The sequence below is a fragment of the Harpia harpyja genome, chromosome Z (genome assembly GCF_026419915.1).
Source record: "Harpia harpyja isolate bHarHar1 chromosome Z, bHarHar1 primary haplotype, whole genome shotgun sequence".
Lineage (NCBI taxonomy): Eukaryota > Metazoa > Chordata > Aves > Accipitriformes > Accipitridae > Harpia > Harpia harpyja.
Genome location: NC_068969.1, coordinates 2,929,716 through 2,950,970, shown reverse-complemented (window position 1 = coordinate 2,950,970; position 21,255 = coordinate 2,929,716). Strand labels below are relative to the sequence as shown.

The 21,255-nt window shown below is 37.9% G+C and overlaps 1 protein-coding gene across 1 annotated transcript in view; it reads left to right on the top strand.

The window, feature by feature from the left end:
• Window positions 1–21,255, top strand: part of SYN2 (synapsin II) — a 194,363-nt gene that overhangs the window by 77,684 nt on the left and 95,424 nt on the right. The window contains exons 4-5 of the mRNA XM_052776242.1: window positions 2,185–2,341; window positions 19,428–19,517. Coding sequence (XP_052632202.1) covers window positions 2,185–2,341; window positions 19,428–19,517 — 247 coding nt within the window. The remainder of the gene's footprint in view (window positions 1–2,184; window positions 2,342–19,427; window positions 19,518–21,255) is intronic.

The window sequence follows — 21,255 nt, the reverse complement described above, 5'->3', positions numbered from 1 at the left end:
GATACTGATGGATATTACTTTACAGGTTCAACTGATAAGAAACTTCATTTGAAATCCAACATTAAATATGGGTCAGACAGTAGGATGTGTGGCATATTCCTTTGTTTCTGTCTGTCTCAACTATCAAGAGAGATGGGAGAAACTGCTGGTCCCAGTAGTATCAAAGTTCATATTGAATATGGACTATAAGCATATTATAAAAAGGCATAAACACCTGAATACTGAGATGAGAAGTCTTATGTGTTATTAATGTGAGGTCCAAAGTGACCTTGTATCATAGATTTGTGATCAAAATATTAGTTAGTAAAATCATACAAATTTCAATGACAATATTTTGCTGCCTTAGTTTGGGAGGAAAAAACTGTGTAACAGGCACCTGCTTGTTTCATTTTTGTGAATGAAAATCAAAGCATGAAAAATGATCTCTCATGTTACATAATGCTGAGATTTTGGATCTTACAAATGCTTGAGCCAAGATTAAAATTTTTCTCATGACCTTCTTTTGTATACACAATCATTCTGTCCAGCGGTAATTACAGAACTGGAACAATTATGTAAATGTCCCTTTGAGGAGTTTTTGCAAAGCAAAATATATAATTAAATACATTCTCCCAGTTCCCCAGTTGTTTCATTAAATCAGTATTTTAAAGGACACTTTCTATTCTTTACTTCTAATTAAAAACACAGTGCTGTCTTTGAGATGATGTATAATCCCCTTAGCATTATTTTAAATGATAGAGCATAGCATGTTTAAATGATAGAGGGGGTCTCTTTCTTTCACTGAGTGGTCTGCAATTTTGATTAAGGCATCATTAGTCCTCTAAGTATTATACTCATGCCATGCTAGTAAATTGAATTTCCTTGTTTCAAACACTTGGCACACCACCATGAAACCTAGATCACAAATTCTCAGAACTATGCTACAAATATTTTTTGCGGAAACTTGTTTAAAGGCAAGAATTTCTTTACAAGTTTTGATCACTGGTCTGCAGTGCCATTTTAATGACTCTTGACGGCAAATCTTTATAATGTTGCTTTTGCCAAATCATGCATTACATTTGAAAGCCAGCTTAAGAAGCCAGCTAATATACTTTGAATACTGCATTCAGGTTGGAATCTTAAAACTGCAAAGCAATTTTGACATGAATTTTAATTGTTTTGGTTTTACTTTGTTTTACTGGAGTGAGATTTCTGAATCATTTTGTAATCTCTGGCATTTTTCACTCCAGTATACAGCTTATATTTATTCAAGGCATGTAAATAATTACACTAATTTACTACACTAATTTAATTTACCCTGCAGTTATGCCTCTTTGAGGAGGTTGATAGCTTCACGCTAGTCAATGTTTTTTCCACCTATAAAATTTGAATACAGAAGAGAATCTTCAACAGTCAAATTTAGGAGCAAATTGACCTGGTACTGGTGGCTCTGTCCTGTTGCATTATGTCTTCTGTTTTCCAGAACCTTCTTCAGTAACTAAGTGTCAGGGTTTCAGTAATGTGAAGATGGTGTCAGACTGGTCTCAAAGGTGTATGGTGATAGGATAAGAAGCCACAGAGGTTGCAACAGGGGAAATCCTGATTAGGCACAAGAGAGAAAGAGAAAAAGAAGTGCAGCTGTAAGTTTAGAAATTCATTTTGACAAGCGTCTTGATCAAAAGTTGAATTGTGATTATCTCCAATTATGGTATGATTCCTTTAGCAAGCAATGGGGTTGCTTCATCTCTTACTGTCTTTAAAACAGTCTGACAATATTTGTGGAAAAAAAAATTGTTCCCAAGAAGCTTAAGTTTCTGGCAGAGACATTTGCCTGCTTTGCTTTTCATTGTCATTGCTCAGGAACTGGTGTACATAAACTAAGAACATACTCAGAGTTTATATATATGGTTTGTCTTTCAGTAGGAAAACAAGCTGAAAAGGCATGATAATTTGCCTCTTCTCTTAATGGAGTCACATTACTGACTGGATGCTGATGTTTTCTGAACAGTGGTTAAGAAATGATACAGTACAGATTTTCTTAAAGTCATAATAATTCTTTCTGTCTTGTAGCATTTACCTTTGGTTTGAGTGTTCTTTTAGTACTTCTTTATCCGTCAGCTAGGTGTTTTTCCCTTTTAAGATTTTGCTGTTGAAGGAAAAGCAATTTGATCATTGACTATTAGCAATGTATCTTTTTCTTGCTAGGTCATTCAGGCCTGATTTTGTCCTTGTTCGACAACACTCGTTCAGTATGGCAGAAAATGAAGATTTCCGTAACTTGATCATTGGAATGCAGTACGCAGGCATCCCTAGCGTCAACTCCCTGGAATCGATCTATAACTTCTGTGACAAACCGTGGGTGGTAAGTGATGTACCAAGAAGTTCTTCTGGTGCAAAACCAGTTCGTTTGCTTCTTCAGTTCCCTTTCATGAATATTGAGTATCAAACTGCAAAGTCGCTTAGCAGAGCAGTGAAGCAATAGCGAAAGGAATAAAAAGTAAACTAAGATATTTAAATCATTTTTTCAAAGAGCCAGTGTAGGCAGCGTGGAGACAGAGAGAGAAAAATATTTGTAGTACAAATAATGAAATAAGCGAGGGAACTAACGGAAAGCCTGTCCACTGCTAACATACTTCCTCAAGTGAGGAAAGTGTGTTTATTCACAATTTGTCTGGGAAAAGCAAGCTGAGAATATTTTTCATATTTGTGGTTTTGAACATAATTTAAACAGACTTTTAGCCAGTGTTCCCCTCATGCCTGTGAAATTTTTGGGACTATGCTTTAGCAAGGAAATCTGAAGCTATTAGTTTCCTCATTTGAAAGCTCTTTTCATAATCCTGTGCATATGGGGTAGGAGTTAGTCTTTTCAGTTACACCTAGAGTAAAGAGGTACAGTGGAGAATCACTGATATTTGCCAGTTTTAATGTAGAATCCAGTTCAGTTTTTCATCATTTTTTGGTGATCTTTTTGGTTCATAGAGAACTAAATGTTAGTAGCAACAAGTTAAAATGTGGTGCTGTGAAAGATGATTATGAATGGTGCAGTCACTGTTCCTATAATAGATATATTCAGTAGTCCAAAACCCAATGAAACTTTAAAGAATACCACTTGTTATAAATAGCTAAAGCTTCATAATTTTTTCCTCTGATGTCTGGGTGAGAAAAGAATAGTTGTCAGTATTTTTCACATCAAAGGAAATTTTACTGTAATACTTTTTATTGCATTGAAGATGTCTATTTTTTCACACTTACTATGAAAATCTCTCCAAAAAGTTGTCAGCAGATTTTAACATATACCTCTTGCAGCTCATTTTATTACACTTCTATGTAGCAGTAAACTACAGTGGGGAATAAGCAACTGATAGAGCATTTATAACTTCTCAGAATACATATTGTACATTGCTGAATCCATTATTTTAATATGTTACATTTTCTATGCTGTGTGACATTTCTTAATGCTTTGATTCATTGTATGCAATAAAGCTGGGCGGTGAGGCAATAACAGTAGTATTTATATGCAATAATGATGCAATAAAAAGTAAATTAATAATTCCTCCTTCTAATGTTCTTCTGGTGGCATTAGAGTCATGGCTGTTCTTCCACCAAACTGATAAAGGTATTTCTTACAACTGGTCTTGTGGCACATAAAATTTCTGTGCTGATTTTTCACTCGTAAAATAATAACTGGGAGTAACTGGGAGTTGTAGGAATATTTACTATAACAACTGGAAGACTAGCAAAAGCAAAATATAAGGTTATGTGTGTAAAAGAATTAAGTCATGTTCCATATCTTTTTTTGTTCCATACAATACACCTTGCAAACAAATAATAAAGTATTATGCTTATAAGGTCTTATTTGAATTTAGAGTTATAATAATTTAAATATAGTCTTGAATTATGGTAGAGCTTTTTGAGGGTGTGACGTAACAGTTCATGATGAAATGCCCGTCTTCTGAATTGCCATATCTGTATCTTTGGTTTTTGCAAAAATTCTCATTTTGGCTGAAATTTGTGTAGTTTGCCTCAGCCTAGATAAGAATGAAATGAAAATACTTTTCACCTGATCTTATTTTATTTGACTATAGCGAAGAATGATATTTTTTTCCCTTTGAGATTTTCTACCTTGCCACTTCTGCATCTGTCAGCCAAAATGGTTTTTTTGAAATACTCAAATTTTGCACAGCCTCAGCAAGAGTCCATTTCACATCTCTTAGGTATTTCCTCTCAGAAATAAATATTCTAGAGACATTTTACTGTCAGACAGGTCTCCTGCTTCAAACTAGCTTCTTTGATGTTTTAGTTATCTTCTGTAGTTCCCTGAAGTTGTTTTCATTAAGGTGCACAACAGAGCAGGGCCTGAGCGTATGCCCAGCGCTGCAAGTCCATGGACAGTGAGGTGGAGTAGGCAGCATTCATGCGGTGGCACTTCTGCTTTAGCTGGATCCTACTTAGGGGTGTGGACTTTTAATTTGAGCACAAAAATAGTTTCTGTACAAACACAAGGAGGTTGTTTGGGCATTTAACTTGGAATATCCTGACTTCTGTTCTTTGTGGTGGTGGGAGATGTAGAGACAACCACATTCATCCCAGAGCAACATGAAAACTTCATCAGATTTAGGAAAGCTAAACACTGGAGGAAGTCATGCAAACCTGTTTCAACCCATGCCCAGAATAAATACTCTGAGGGTAAAAATCTATCAGTGCTTTGATTCAGCCAATTTCATGAATGTTCAAATAATGCAACAGAAATCTGGGACTGTTGGTTTTGCTAATACTATCTTCTAGCTTGTTCGATTACACCTAACTTGTACATGCTACCCTGCCTATGTGAAATCCCTGCCGCAAACTGTAGTCTAGTTTTGGATGCCTTGGGGTGCACTGCCCAATCTGTTGCTGCATGCTAGCATTAAGCATAAAACCCATTGATGCCCATGCCGTGCTCCTAGATGTACTTTAGGCCAGTGAATCAAGCAGTGTTCCCCACTGTTAAAAGGACACATCTTTAAGTTGAACTGATACAAACTTAGTTAAACTGTAACTAGAAGAAACTAGCAGAATTATTCTGCAAGTTGCTTGATCAGAAACCAGCTCAACATTTACAGCACTGACTAAAAGTATTGAACCACCTGCCGGTCTAATCTCTTATATACAAAACTTGATGATTGAGTGAAACTGAAATTGTATGTTTGCAGTTAAGACCATTTTCTTATTTAAATTTGTCTTTTTCATCATGGCTTAAATACTAGAATATACTCTAATTACGATTACATTTTATATTATTTGTCATCTTAACATTCATATAAAAAGAAAAGTAGGTTCCACTTCATACACATAAGTATCTTTTCATAAAGTACATCTTACTGTCAGAAAGAATTTCAGAAAGCATATTCAGCAGTCATGGGTGTCCACATCAGTTTTGTAGTGGTGCAAGTAAGCAAGCATGTGCTTCGACGTACCATCGATTAGCCCCCTTTCTTCATAGCATGTAAAGGATGCCTTTCTGGACAATTCCTTTGTTAACACGGATGACCTGATATTTGTATGAAAACTGTTTCTATAAAAATTGCAAGTTCAAAAAGCCTTACAAAAAATTAGAAAGCAGAACTCTAGATAAAGCCATAAGTAACAACCTTTATTAATTCATGAGAAGTAGATTGACTTTCCTGCAGGTAAAACTTGAGTGGCAGAAGTGAACTGCAATTTCTCTAACAGCAGGCAAAGAAATAGGGTGTCCAATGGAATGGACCTTTAAGGGATGAAAAAATTTGAATTAGTCATGGGCAATTGATCTTACTTACATCAGTGTAAAATCAGGAGTAGTATAGAATTGCTAGGAGAGGGAGTCACTAAAGTTAGACTAGTTGTAAAAGTGTGAGAGTTAGAATCCAACATACAAGATCTTTGTTTTTTAAATTACTGTTCTTCAAAGTATTAGGTCTTTGCTTTTTTTTTTTTTTTTTTTAAGAACATACAGCTCCAGATGCACAGCATCTCTCTTCAACCCTGAGGGCAGACTGATACCCTGCATTAGAGACTGAAGCACCTGCCCTTAATTTTTCAGCAGAACTCTTTTTGTACTGTGTCTGCAGACAAACATGGGTTTCTATGCCTTTGCCAATAGACAGTCAGCAAATGTGTATTTGATCTGAGGTATATTATTGAAAGATGGGGGTGTGGTGGGAAGATAGCCAGGAACATACTAAAAACATTTCTGAAAAGAAGTCTTAAAGCTTGTGTTTTCCAGGACATATATAGTTCCTTCGAACGCATGTCAAAAGTTCAAAGAAGCATATAACCCTTTGAAAAGTTAGGATGCTAGCAACCATGGCAAAGAAAATATTGAAACGAATGTGTGTGGTGAAATGTTTGCATACTGAAATATGTTAATGATTTGGGATTATTACAGTACTCCTGTTATTTCACTTCTGTGATAATACTTACTACCTACCTCATGAAAAATTCATGATCCTGGCTTGTGAGATGGATTTCACTTAAATGCTAGTGAGAATGTCAGAAAGCTACTTACCTAGGGGGAAAGCATGAGTTTTATAAATAAAGACTAAGTTCTTTATTACTGAGTGCGTGCAGAGCTGTGGAGGAACTGTTTTAAGGTTCATGCCCTCTCTTACCACGCTGGAGTGTTTCATTGCATTGTCATGTTGCGAAGTAATAGTTTTGTGCGTGACTTGTCCCATTCAAATGAGACAAAAATTTTACCTAGTTAAAGTTACAGTTACATAAAGTTAAGGCGAGGCAAAAATCTCTACTTTCCTTGTTGGATTCATGATCCATCTTATAATTTTACTCATGTCTAATGGTGTGCAGAACCTGTTGTAAAGCATTTATGAAAGTTCTATAATAGTAAAAAGAAAAAAGAGCATAATTAATTACCCCAAGTTATGATTTGATGTTACTTAAAGTAACAATCTGGATATTTTATTATCTCTCTTTTCCTTTAGAAAATGTCATTCAAGAAAAAAGTGAGACATTCCTTAACTGAGGCTTATGAGATTGTATGTAATCTTTCTGATAGTACATGATGTAGCTAAGCGAAGTAATTGCAGAGGCTGGAAGTAACTCGAAAATGTGATGATAATGACGGTGCTCGGTAAAATAGGTAAAATCTCATGCTTATGATTCAGACTGGGGAAATAATATTTAAAAAAAAAATCTAAATTTTCCAGTGTATTGGGTTGAAGTTTTAAAAAATTTCTTCTGTCCCGCATGTATCCTTTTGCATACTTCCTATTAAGATTTACGTGAAATTTGCATGCTTAAGCGTTTACATCAATGGAACCCTGCTCTTGATTTTAGCTTCGGTTGCAAATACTGGGGATAGGGTTGCAGTCCTGGAATACCACAGATTATTGGCTCTTCACCCATACTGTGTATAGCAGATTGCGAGTAAGTGGAATTATGCAGTGAGGTAGAGTTAATTGGAGTATAGGGAACCTGCAGACTCTGACTTACTTGTCGGGGACTGCAAGGTTCAATGTCTATGGCTGCTATAGATAGGACACTTTATTTCAGTTAAACCTGGACTGTGATATACTAGTTACATGCATTATAGTATCTGGATTGCTGCTTCTAGGTTCCGATAGTGATAAGCATTTCAACACTGCAGAGATTACAGAATTGCTGCAATTGTATAGACGAAGTGTATATGACTGAAGAGAAAGAAAATTCTCATAAAATCAGTCCAATTCCACAATAGCAGTTCTGGTTTCTTTACTGCAGAGGGAAAACAGCAGCATCTGTAGCTGGCCGCAAATCTGCTCTCCTGTTAGTGTGCCTTGGGAGGCTATGTAATAGAGGTTGGTATAGAAGGCTTCAAGGATCTACTGATACATTAATTACACTTTTACTCTGGTGAAGGAGATGGCACAACCTACAATGTAATAATGGGTCTCCAAAAAACATTTGTGAGCACTGTGACCTTAATTAGGTGTTGCCATGCTGGTGGCAGAGTCTGTATGTAGCCTGAAATACTGACTCGATGTAATCGGGGAGGGGATGTAGAAAGCCCACTGCAGTGTGTCAAGTTACTGCATAGCTGTAGCAGCTTGTGAAGAGACGTCTGTCGCTGCGTGGATGGGAAAGCTGGGTGCTGAGCAGGCTTGGCCTCAAGTGAAGTCAACTCTGTTGGCATAGTGGCAAACTGCTCTATCGGTCCAGTAATGTGGGAAATAAAGGAAAAAAGTGGGAACTGTTTACTGGTCAAAAGCTGGCAGAGTGGAATTAAGACCCAGAAGACAGACACGCAGGTATTATTTTTAAAGACAGCTGAAAGATCTTGGCATTTTTTACACAGAGCTCCAGATGTGAACCCATCTTGTACTGAAACATCTTCCAAAGATCACTGGGACTTTGTCTGCTTCATTGTAGGAATTTATTGTTATTAAGGGTTTTAAGTGGGAGAGAAGTGCCATAGAACACTTTGTTATGCCAAAATTTATTTCCTTGCTCATCTGCAATCATTCTGAGGGAAGGCTGGTTGTGGCTTTTCCTTTTGTCACACTTGGTAGTATTGTAAATCTCACAGTTCTTGTTTGTCTCTTTTCCTACAGTTTGTGAGCGGACAGCCAAATACTTTTTTGAAAGTTTGTTGACATTTTTCTTTTTTGCTCCTTTTGCCAATCTTACATAATTCTATGCCTTCACGTGCTGTATTTTGCTTTGCGTTTCTTTTGCAGATGATTTTCTACTGATCTGTCTTCATCTTTCTACTCTTATTGAACACTTCATTTCTCTAATAGTACCTTGCTTTCTTTGGAAGATCTGTTTTAATTGCCCTTTGTTGCTTTCTGATGGTATCATAGTATCCTCCCTCACCTGCTTTTCTCCTCCTTCACGTGTTGCTGTTAGAAGTTGCACTCTTGTGCTTTTCCCCCTTCAAGCTATACTTTAATAATCTTGAGCAACAGATTGGGGCACAGGCAGGAAACTTGTAGGCACTCTGCAGGGAGGAACATATAAAAGAAATGAGCTCTGTTCATTCCAGCTTCCTGTTGACACAAATTATTGAAGCTATGCTAATAGGCAGACACAACCACCCAGATGAGTTTCAATATTGTGTCAAAGTATCTTCTGGAGAATGAATAACAAATAAAATGAATGTATGCAAGAAGAAAAGTCTTTTGAAAACCTATTCACTGTAAATCTACAAGACGTTTCAATGCTATTCAATGTCTGTTCTAGAGAAATAAATTATAAATTTCTTACTGAATATTTATTGCACTATAAGAAAATTCTGTGCTCATTAACCAAAAATAAGATTTGTACAATAACGCTGAACAATGGGCTAGAATTTGGCTGGTTGTTGCACTTCTCTGTATACCAGAGGGGATCTTATTGAGGGTCAAGGCTAAAGGATGCATACCTGCAATCTGGCTTCCACTCAGATAGGGAAGACATTTAGGGACATTCAAATTTAATGTCTGTTAATATTACAAATATTAGAAATGTTAAGACCTGTATTTTAGTCAGTGGCTATAGTTTCATATATTTCATTAGATGAAACCGGGAGCCAGCACTGAACTTCCTTGTTGTTTCAACCATTCTGGCAAGATTGCTCTCCTTGATAGATAAAGATGGGACACTGGGCAGTCAGAGCCCACCCAAAGAGGTTGTTCAGTGGCCTTTTCTTACCCTTTCACTTTCGGAAGCTACTGTAGCAAGACCAGTTCCTTTCTTTCGCTTCAGGACTGGAAGCCAAGTGCTGTCTGTCCCTTTCTCCAGCAGTGCCGAGTTGCTTGCTTAGGCACTGGACACAATCGCATGGGTGGTAAAGTTTGAACAGCTTCATGTGATAATGTGTGGCAATCTCCACAACATATTCAATTTGCCTATTTGCAAATATTTACGTGAATGGTAGAGGTCTTTCTAAAACCAGTTTTGTAGCTTTTATTCATATGAAGGGTATTGGATTTACAGACATGGTGAAGGCAGAGGTCTGTGTATCTATAGGGTAGCCAGAGAACAAACTGTCCACGTGTGATACTCTTCCAGCACTGATCCGAGCAGAACTTTCTTAAGCATAAAAAACTGCAGTTTAATTCTCTGTCAGCCAATGAATATTTTGGCCTCTTTGCTCAGTCTGCTGGTTAAAGCAAAACATGTTGATGGATTTGTAGTGTGAGAGCTGAAAGTAAACTCACAAAACTGTGTCAGAAGGAAGGTGAAAACATTTTAAGCTTTTTGGTCAAAAGACAATTTACTAGCAAGTTTGAACATTAAATTGGAGCAAAGTTCATAAATAATTATTCATCTAAATGCATAACAAAGAAATCTAAATACATTAAACCTAGCAGTGTTTTCTCTTTGCACCTCTTTATACAGCTATTTTAAGTTTAATCTATTCTTGAAATAGAAAGGGAATATTACAGTCTTGCTTAATGATTTTGCTTTCCTAAAATATGTAAGCTCACTTGAAATTCTTTGAAAAAAGCAGAGGCCCTTAAATAATGAATATACCTCAGCGTGGCGATGATTTGTTTTCTGTTCCATACAGCAAGTAATTCTCACAGCTCTATATTCGCCAACCTTTGCTTGAACTATGAAATACTTTATATAAAAACTGAGTGTGTACATATATATCTATATTTTGCTTTGACCAGCATTTACTGCTGTGAGGCTAATTGAATGCAAAAGTAGACTCAGGTTTTTTTTTTTTACTGCATTCTTGAATTTTGTGGTAGGTTGTTGTCACTTTGCCCTGTTCTTCTCCACACTAAAGAGCAGCAGTGGGAACTCCTGACATCCATTGCAGACTTTCCTTGCATTGAACACTTCTAGTGGCAGAAAATTGAAACAGACTTTTAACCATTTCTTAGCTTCTACTGAAAGAAACTATGTTTAAATAAAGGCTGTAAGATTAATCTGAAAACCAGGACTGTAAAGCTGTTGTTCATATCTTTTGTATTATCTGCTGTTTCTGCTACAGTATTGAAATCGAAAAGCCCTCTTTTGTGCCTGCTTAAGGCAAATATCCATAACTGAAGGCCAGATTATGAAAATTAACTTTGATTTCTTGTTAAATCTTAATATTTAATTAGAAAGGAAACCTGTGTGTTATATTCCCCATTAAAGTACCTTAGAAGATAATTTTTTCCAGCCAAAATCTAGCTAGAGATTATATCTGCTTCTTTTATATATGACCATGGTGACTCAGTGATGAGGAGAATCAGGGTGGAGGGGGAGCTAGACTCCCCTTCCTGAAAAAGGAATTTGTCACCCATCCAGGAAAATCCCTCCCATTGTCCTGGCTCCCCCATCGCAATCCTCACTCCCTCCTGTCCCCTCTCTCCCTCTACATAAGTATTGTTCTCCCACATTACCTTCAAAACTCCCACCAGTGCTGCTGTTGCCGTCTGATTTCCTTGCTGTCATTCCTTTATGTTTAGCTTCTATTCTTAGCTCCAGTTTGCATCTGAAATGGATGCAAAATGTACTCGTTTCATTTATGAGGTGTAGTAACTAACACACCTGTTCTGTGAAGTATCTTCTTTAGTTTATGGTTCAGTTTAAAATGCTCTGAAGTATTGCTCTGTTTGGATGCTGGCCACCTCAGAGAAGTCCTCTGACTTTCTGTGCTGGGCTTAAAAGAGAGCGTGTTGGCTGGTCTTGTCTGAGGAATGGCATTCTACCATTGAGCTTCGCCAGTGGATAATTTGAGAAAAAGTTTTCCAGATTTCCTTATCTTGCTGAAATGGAAGAAGGACCTCAGAACAGAGAAGTCCATGCAGGTAAGAAGCCCAGTCTGACTGAGTTTGAATTCTGTGAACGAAGTTGTAGGTGCAAATGATTGCATCTATGTACAATTTAAGAGAAAGAAAAAAAAATGATTTTAACCATATGTTTAGCTTTAAAATGGGCTTTACTTCTTACTTCAATGGTTAAGTACATAAATAATGCTTTTTTCCTGAAGATAACTTCATACAGACACATCTGAACACCAGCACAAAATTTCATTAACTACAAGACTGCTTAACAATGAATATGGGAGGGCTATATCTGCAAAACCAGTTTGCATTAAAAGATAGATTTCTTCCTCTACTGTGAAGTTTCATTGAATTAATTATCTTTATAAAAACTTACTATTTTAACTGTAAAGTCTCACCATCTTCGTATCTCTAAAAAAGCCCCCCAAACAATAAAACCTCTTTTTATTATAGTGAGCCCCAAACCCTTTTGAGAAGTGGTTAAGCACATGCCCAAGCCCCATTAAAATACACAGGTGCACATATGTTTCCTTGAACAGGACACTGAACTCGATGTTCCCATAATAGTGGAATAAACTGCACATTCTCATTGCTGCCAAGTGCACCCAAGAAGGAGTCTTCATGGCTTTTATTTGAATGACTCAGTTCCATAAACTTCTTTTTTCCCTCTGTAACTTTTCATTCTGAAATAAAAAGTTCCAGAAGGCCTCTTGATCTAGGCCTTATGGTACTAATTTTCACTAATTCATTTCTAACAAAATTGTCTTGATCTGTTTTCTGCCTTTTATGCTCATAGGCTACTTTTCCTTCATTTTAATCCGCATGTCTTCCTTAAATCTCACTTTCCTCACTGTTTACACATTTTGTCACTGCCTCTTTCATTAGCCAAGGTGTTTCTCATTGCCAGATGCCTTGCTACCCAACTTTGCAAGCCAAGATGAAATGTTTTTATGTCTCTGACTGTGATCCTCCTCTAGTGTTTTTTTATTTTAAATCCTGCTTTTCTAACTGTTGTAGGAAACTTTTTTTTTTTCCCTCTCATGGATGCACTCTGGTAATTTGTAAGTGAGAGCTCTGCGGGCAGTTCTTCCAAGGGCATGAGGTTTTTATTTAAGGCTTGTTTTTTTGCACCCTGTAGAAATTCTTAATGGTTTGTATATCTCATCAGAAGCAATTGGAGAGATGTGAAAATATTCCAGCAGTTAATTGCAGCAGTGATTAGCAATTGGAGAGATGTGCCTCTCGGAGACAATACAGGCTGCAGTACTCATGCTGCAGGAGAGGTGCAGAAGCCAAATAAATGCCTTTGGAAAGTCTGGGTAACACGGAGCAGAGACACGCAAATGGTTCTGAGAAGGGTGAGCACAATCCACGCAGGCTTAGTAGCTCCATCTCAGTAGATGCAGACAAGCACCCCAGAGGGTAAGGAGGGTGCTGAAGATAAAGAAGGTGAGGACATATCAGCTGCAGTCAAAGGTCCAAGGAAGAGATACTGCTAGTGCCAGAGGGATGGGTCAAGCCGCAGGGCTTGAATAAAAAATGCAGTGGGGGTCTGCAGCTCAGCTTGGCAAGGCAGAGATCATCACCATGTTCTCGTGTGAGGCTGGGCTGCCAAAGGGTTAGGAAACAACTCGCCTGTGTTATAAAACTACCGCTTGAATTATGATGCAGGGTCCGTATAAGTTATCTTTCCAGTCATAGTCCAACTGCGTTGTCTTTGGCTTTGCATTGTAATAACGGAAAACTACTGGAGGAACATCAAGTTCTTCTGTCAGTTCCCATCTTTTCTGTATTCCGTTGATGTGCCCAAACTGATTTGTAGGCGATGGTTCATTGTTCAGTTGCCATGTCAAACTTTGAATTGACTTTGAAAGTTTGAATAGTTTCATTAAGTTGTCTGTCAGCTCCTGCTGACAGAAAGAGGTACGTAAGCTACAGTCAGCAGTCTTTTCCGCTTGATTCTCGTATGAGGTATCAAATAGCAAATCAAATGCGTATGGACTCAGACTTCTGGAAAAGTATTTAATGTTTTAGTAAACATTAAATAATAGAAGATATGTAGGCTAATCGCAACAAAGAACAAATATTATGAAGACCATAAGAAGAGTAAGACAGTTATTTCCCAGGTAGTAATTTAAAGAAAAAAAAAATCAAAACAAAGAGAAATACGGGGAACTGTGTTTAAAGTACAGGCATAGTGAAAAATCTTGGTTAAAGTCAATTGACTCGCACAGAGTACATGTGTCAAATGCACCCCCCTAGCCCCTTCCACACAGCCGCTTAATTTCTTCTCCTTCTGAAGGGTCTACAATGTTTGTGTCTTAATCTGTTGGCCACCAAGGACCCCTGATATGTTTGTGCTAATGGTACTCAGTCTGTGCTTTTGAACATCTCTTATTCTTACAAGACAATCATGTTTTTCTGGAATAACCAGCCACATTTCAGAACCTCAGCCTAGAAATGGACATTTCAGCCTAAAAAAGGACTTCAGGACATTTTTCACGGTGCTACCTGAAAGGGATAAAAAAGTCAGTGTCATCTTCTTTGTTAGTTTCCTATAATAGAAATGTAGCACAAACCATCCTCAGCTTTCAGCTTTGTAACCTACAGACCCTACAAGAGACCTCAGCAGGTCACTGTAAGGGAAAAGGGAGCTTCCCTTTGTATATTCAAAGGGAAAATCCAGTTGCTGAGGCCCCCAGCCGCGCTCGCATGTAACGATACACATATTCAGGCATAATTTACTCTACTGTGCATTTCACAGAGAAATACTAGGAACCTCTACAGCATTTCCATGGAAAGCTGTCTTTCATCAATTCTTAGTCTTACAAAGGAATGCTTTAAGTATACAGTAGGATGAAACTTTTACTATGTCTAAATGTTTGATCAGCATAACAACCCAATTTTTAAACTGTTTTGCATCATCTGCTTTTAAGTAATACATGTTCAAAGAAAGCTGGCAGCGATACTGAATATTGAGATCATATTAGAAACTTAGAAATTTTATTTTAGCAATTTCAGCCACACTGATACACATTTAATACATTTGGTAAAAGACAAATTTATTTATGGAAATCCAGAAGTAAACTAGTATTGCATGGAATTTCTTCACTCTGTAGATGTGCCCACACCTTAGAGCAGTCAAAGATAAGTTAAATCACAGCTAAAAGCACCATTTTTTTTATGACAGAGGGATTCAAAAAGTGTTTACCCATCAAAGTTTTCCTCTTTCTCTAGTCCTAGAGAATGCCAGCTTGTTTGGTTTGGTGAAATAGACTATCCAGAGAATTTTGTGATCATTTTAGTTGTTACCATGAAGTATTAGACGGCTGGCTGGAGTTCTTCCACTGTCAGCAGAAGCAAGCCTTAACTTGTAAAGAGCACAGATAATGAATACTCACAATGAAGGAAAATCTCTGACAGAAAAGGTTTTATAATAGAGCTCAGTGGTACTTCCCTGATAGGGAACAACTGTACAGGCAAATGTGAAGTAGTCTGTTGTATGAAAATCTTATTCAACATCCCAGGAAATTCTCCCCTGGAATGGACAATGATATATATCCTTCAGTCTGGTGAGAGAGATTAGAAGCTTGCTGGAATTAAAGGTGACATAAAGCACCATCTGGAGTAATTAATTTTAAAGAGCATATCTAATTATCTTTGAGGAAGAAGTTTGTGCAGTTTGTTCAGGAAAAAATCTGAGCGTTTCAGGGATGGCATGCATGTAATTAAGCACATTTTAACTCATCTAAAGTGATAAGCAAAGTCATTATTCAAATCTTCATGAAGTTGGCAAAGTGATTTTTTGTAACTGTGCACTGCTTGATTACAGTAGACTATGAAGTCAAATTTATAGTGTTCCATTCTTAGTGTAATGAAACCCCATAAAGCTTTTATATGAAATCAAAGGGACTAAGTGTCTTTTTTGACTAAGTATTTCTTCTCATCCATACCATACTTTGTTGGAGAGGAGAAAAAGTGCAGCTGGTGGTCTCCTGTTCTTTTTTGGAGGAATAATCCATAGGCCAAGATGTGAAAGCATTTAATCCCTAGTAGAAGAGAAAAGATGACATTACAAAGAATGTTACAAAATCCCACTATTTTCCTTTTAAAAAAATAATCTGAAAACCATAAATATATGGACCTGAGAATATCTCTCTTTGAGCCGAAAATAAGGTACAAAGTTTGAAAATGAGAAATAAATTCAGCTAGCTAAAATAAGAGCAAAAAGGCCTTTTTTCCACTTTCTCGTTTTTTCTTGATGTTGAAAAGACTCCAGCTGAAACACTACACTCAATGAAGTTCTTTTTATACGTAATTGTTAAAATCTCCCAGGGTTTTCGGCATCCCTATAAAGTACTTTATTTAAATATAGAGTAGCTCTACCAGTGTTCTTTATTTCACAAACATCCCATATCTGAAAACACTCAGCATTGGATTAGATAATAATTCAGTAGTCTGTCATCTAAAAAGATGATGCTCTCGCCCAGGGAAGAACTTGATAAACTTTAATTTGATTTAAAAGTGTAATTTAGGGTCATATTAGCTAGCCCGGTGTTTTGGGGTTGTGTGGCAGGGTTTTGGTAGCAGGGGAGGGGCCGCAGGGCCGGCTCCTGTGAGAAGCTGCTCGAAGCTTCCCGGGCTCCAAGCCGGACCCAACTCTGGCCGAGCCCCTCAGCGACGGTGGTAGCGCCTCTGGGAGAACAGATTTCAGAGGGGAACCGGTACTGAGTAGTGGGATCGGAGTGTGAGAGGAACCCCTCTGCGGATACTGAGGTCAGTGAAGAAGGAGGGGGAGGAGGTGCACCGGAGGACATTGATGCCCCCACAGCCCGCAGTGAGATGGCAGGCTGTCCACCCCCCCCAGCCCACGGAGGGGAGCGGGGGAGCCGATGCCCACCTGCAGCCCGGGGAGAGAGGAGCCCACGGCGGAGCAGGGGGATGGATGCCCCCCAAGATGGCCGGGACTCCGTGGGAAAGCCCGCGCTGGAGCAGGCTGTGCCTGAAGGACTGCAGCCCGTGGAAAGGACCCACGCTGGAGCAGTTCGTGAAGAACTGCAGCCCGTGGGAAGGACCTACGTTGGAGAAGTTAATGGAGAACTGTCTCCTGTGGGAGGGACCCCACGCTGGAGCAGGAGAAGAGTGAGGAGGAGGAAGGAGCGGCAGAGACAACGTGCGATGAACTGGTCGTAACCCCCATTCCCCGTCCCCCTGTGCCGCTGTGGGGAGGAGGTAGAGAAAACCAGGAGCGGAGCTGAGCCATGAAGGAAGGAGGGGTGGGGGGGCGGTGTTTAAAGATTTGGTTTTACTTCTCATTATCCTAATCTGGTTTGATTGGTAGTAAATTAAATTGGTTTTGTTTTTTCCCCAAGTTGAGTCTGTTTTTTTGCCCATGACCATAGGTGGTGAGTGATCCCTCCCTGTCCCTGTCTCGACCCACGAGCTTTTCCTTATATTTTCTCCTCCCTCAACCCACCAGGGGCGGGGGGGAGGAGTGAGCGAGTGGCCTTGTGGTGCTTTGTTGCCGGCTGGGCTTAAACCACGACACCCAGTAAAACAAAACATTTTCAAAACTAATCAAGGCAAAGCATTAATATGGTGGGGTTTTGTTGTTTTTTTTTTTTTTTATAAAGTCTGAAAACATCAACTCAAACTTGTTAGTGTGGTTTCCAGCAGACCTTTAAAACCTGGTTTGGATAGAAAAGCAGGCAACATGGTATTCTATATTCAGCCTATTTGTAAGCTCTGTATAGCTTCCAAAGTGTCCAGATACAACAGGATTTTCAGAAATGGTCTTTTGCGTCAGTCTGTATAACTGATGTTTGTTTGGTTCAGCTGCTCAAAAGGAAAATTTAAAAAGATATAGTCCAGACCACACTTAGAAATTGATAGTTCATTAAAACATAAATGAAATTCTTTTTCATAAATTGTCCAGTAGGAATCAGGGAAAATAAATATTTATAGTGGTTTAAGGATGTACAATTAGAATGCCAAAATTGTATGTGAATTTGGGTTGAATTTATCAAGTTGCTTTTTGGGGGGGAGAAAAGTTTTACAAGAGATTCCTAAAATTGTAGACACACAGGTGAAGCAGCATCCCAGTAGGGGCAAGGGATAAATCATTCCCTTGGCTGTGGGAAATCTGAGTTACTTCTCCTCTCTGCCTCAGGAAATTTAAACCTGCTTTTCCTACATGCTATTTCATAGCTTAGTTACTCAATTAGAGGGTACCTTAGAGTGATGGATGTGTATTATCTGTAGTTAATACTATTTTGTTTTAAGTAAACAAACAGTTGCTACTATTGATCTGAATTACGGCTTTCTTACCTCTTGAATGAATGCCACAACCCCTACAAATAGTGTCAGTTTGTCACTGTCTTTCGCTTACTTTCAGTGAAAATGGAAAAGAAAATAAGAATCACAGGAAATACAATCATAGGATTTTTTTAAAGGTTTTTTACTTAAACGTAGGTAAATAGAATTATTTTAACATAACAATTGTTTGGCAAAAATCATGTATTTAATAGGCAGTATTTGCTTATGAAATTTTGAATTTAGATCTCTGATAAGAACAGAAATAAATGGTAAGTTGCTAGGAATCCTATTTGCAAACCACCTTATTTTGGTAGCTGTGATAATATTTCGTTTCCTTGAGGTCTGCTTTGTACAGCACACTATCCAACTAGAATTTCTTAAGCTTTTGGTGAAAACTACTCCTCATTAAGGTATTTTCCACTGGACTTCAAAATTTAAATACATGTTTTACCAAACCTAAGTAAACACCACTAAATTAAACAAATTCTCTATGCCAGCTGGAAATGTGATGCAAAGCTTTCACCATTTTTTTCCCCTTTAAACATTTTTAACTATTCCTGCACCCTAAATTGCATTAACAGAGTACGTATTTGATCAAACCGCATTATGGACAGAGTTCTATTGTTCTTTGCTTTTTTCCTGTTTGTAACCAGCAAATCCCACTATTCAAACTGTTGTGCCAAGTTGTTTATGTCTCATGTTGGCATAATGACAATTAAACACATCACAGGCATGTACAAGCCAGAGCTTTGGAGTCTTGAAACAATAGTGCTCTTCTGACTGCCAAAGTCGTCTTGCTCCCTAGAAACCTCGCTTGCTGAGCTGTGATTTCAGGAGTGATTTAGTTTTTGAACTGTTACAGCAGAAGAGTTGATCTGTTCACTAAAGAGAAAGAACAGCCCCAAAATACGTTTCTATTTAATAAAAAATTCTTTGTCTTTTTGTGTTTAAATGTTGTTTTGCTTTCTGTGTTAAGATACTACAGTCTAGCGTATAGGACCTAGAAATAAAACTTTAATAGAAATGGCAATAACATGTAGCTGTTTAAATTATCAACATCTTTGTTGATTGTGGAAGAATAGCTATGTGGCTATGGTACATGGCTAGAGCCTAGGAAATTAAAATTCTCTTGTTTGTTATTCACCTGACTTGTTACATATGACGTAGTTACTGCTTTTCTCTGCCAGTTTTACAAAATTGCATTTCAATGTCAGTGTTTATGAAGTCATAGCTTGGATGGATCAAAAAGGTGCGCACGTGAGAGAGGAGGAGAGAGAAAGTGTATAACGTGTATGTGTATTTGCTGAGTTTATGAAACGCAGAAGACAAGAAGCAAAATGACAGTATGAGATCATTTTGGTAGAAGGTGGTTTCTCTCCTAAGCTTTTTGTTTTGTTTTGCTTTATTTTACAGTTTGCCCAGCTGGTGTCTGTCTACAAAACTTTGGGACCAGAGAAGTTCCCTTTAATTGAGCAAACGTTCTATCCAAATCACAAGGAAATGGTACGTGCAAATACAATGCTAAATTTGCTTATTGCCTCTGTAAAACAGGAACTGTAAACACACAGTTCACTTCCCCATTTACTGTCTATTTTAAAAGCCACTTTGGAAGCTTTCAGAGGGGTGAGGCTGGGTGACCACTTGAAAGCATTGTGATGGTTAACTCAAAGATTTTCATATGTGAAGGTAGTCATTTTTCAGCTAACCAACTTCAGATCTTAAAGAGATTAAATGCTTATAAAGACACAGAACAACTATTAAAGTGCAAGAGTTACTTTTATGGTTTGTTTTCAGCCTAGTCCTTCGTGATATGTTCAAAGAGTTTATTGTCTTCGTAGATGATGCGCAAGGCTATGTGCCCGTCAGTGTAGAACTTTGAACTCATCTAAAATCGGGGTGGTTATGACTTGTGATCTTCATGTACCTGAGCTGACATTGATTCCCAGTCCTTTACAGACATAAATGCATTCATAAAAATAACACGACCTTTACTCGTGATCTGTCTTATGCTGCAGACATTTTTTTCTTACTTTTCTTACCGTTTCTAAACAGAAATTCTTCCCTGGGTTTATTTTTCTAGACAAAATACTTTCAGCACTGAGAGAAACTGGAGGGACGCTATTTGCTGATTGAATAGACTAGCAGAGAAGCATCAATTATTTTTAGAATATAATCCATTCAGCATATGTCACACAGCTGTGATTCAAGTGCCATTGCAAGGTCATAATAAATATGTTAGTTAGCTGTTTATCTAAGGTCCCCAAGCTGTAATTGCTGTGTGTCTGTCTTGAGACTCTGGCTAGCACTTCGTTATCATAGGTGGCATCTAAGATAAGCCTCAGTGTCAGCAGTTGACTAAGATTTCTTCTAAGTCTTCTTTCTCCCACATCTGTCTCATCTTTTGGTAATAAACACAGTATGGTGCAGTTCTTTTTTGATGCCGTATTTTTTGATGTATTGCAAGAGCAGCAGGATAGCTCTTCATACTGCTTTCCCAGTTCTCTCTGGTTTCTTTGGACTACTGACTCACAGATGTTTCCACTTCTCTTGTCACATATGACACTTCTGAAAAGAGTTTTCACCACAGTTATCTAGTTAGTAAATTTGCTACACAGAAGTTTTGTAGAGCCAAAGGAGAATGGTACTGATCTGGAGCAGCAGATCTAAATATTGTCCCAGACAGTCACATCTTTTCAGAATGGAAGGGATTTTTTGTTGATGAATTTGTCAGGAAAATATACAACTTTATAAAATTTGTGGGGTTTTTTTTATGCAAAGGAAGTGTTTTATGCCTTAGGGATTCATTCCTAACAGGTGGAGAAGCAGAACCACATCTCATATTTTGCAAGATGATTTTTTAAATGGTAATAAGTTTTATATCCCTCTATTTTCCCGAGAATGTCCAAGATTAAAGCTGGTTTATAATTTCCTGCGCACAATTTATTGTTCGTTCTTCATTATTTTATCAGCTATTGTTCAGGCTCCCCAGGGAAGTGGTCACGGCACCAAGCCTGTCCAGAGTTCAAGGAGCATCTGGACGATGCTCTTAGTCATCTGGTTTAGTTTTTGGTAGTCCTGTGAGGAGCAGGGATTTGGACTTGATGATCTTATGGGTCCCTTCCAACTGGAGATATTCTATGATTCTCTGATTTTATTGAAAAAGCAGGCCTTTTAACGCATTGCTAAATTGCAGTACGTGGAAACAAAGAAAATATCCTATAATTCTGGCACAAGAATTAAT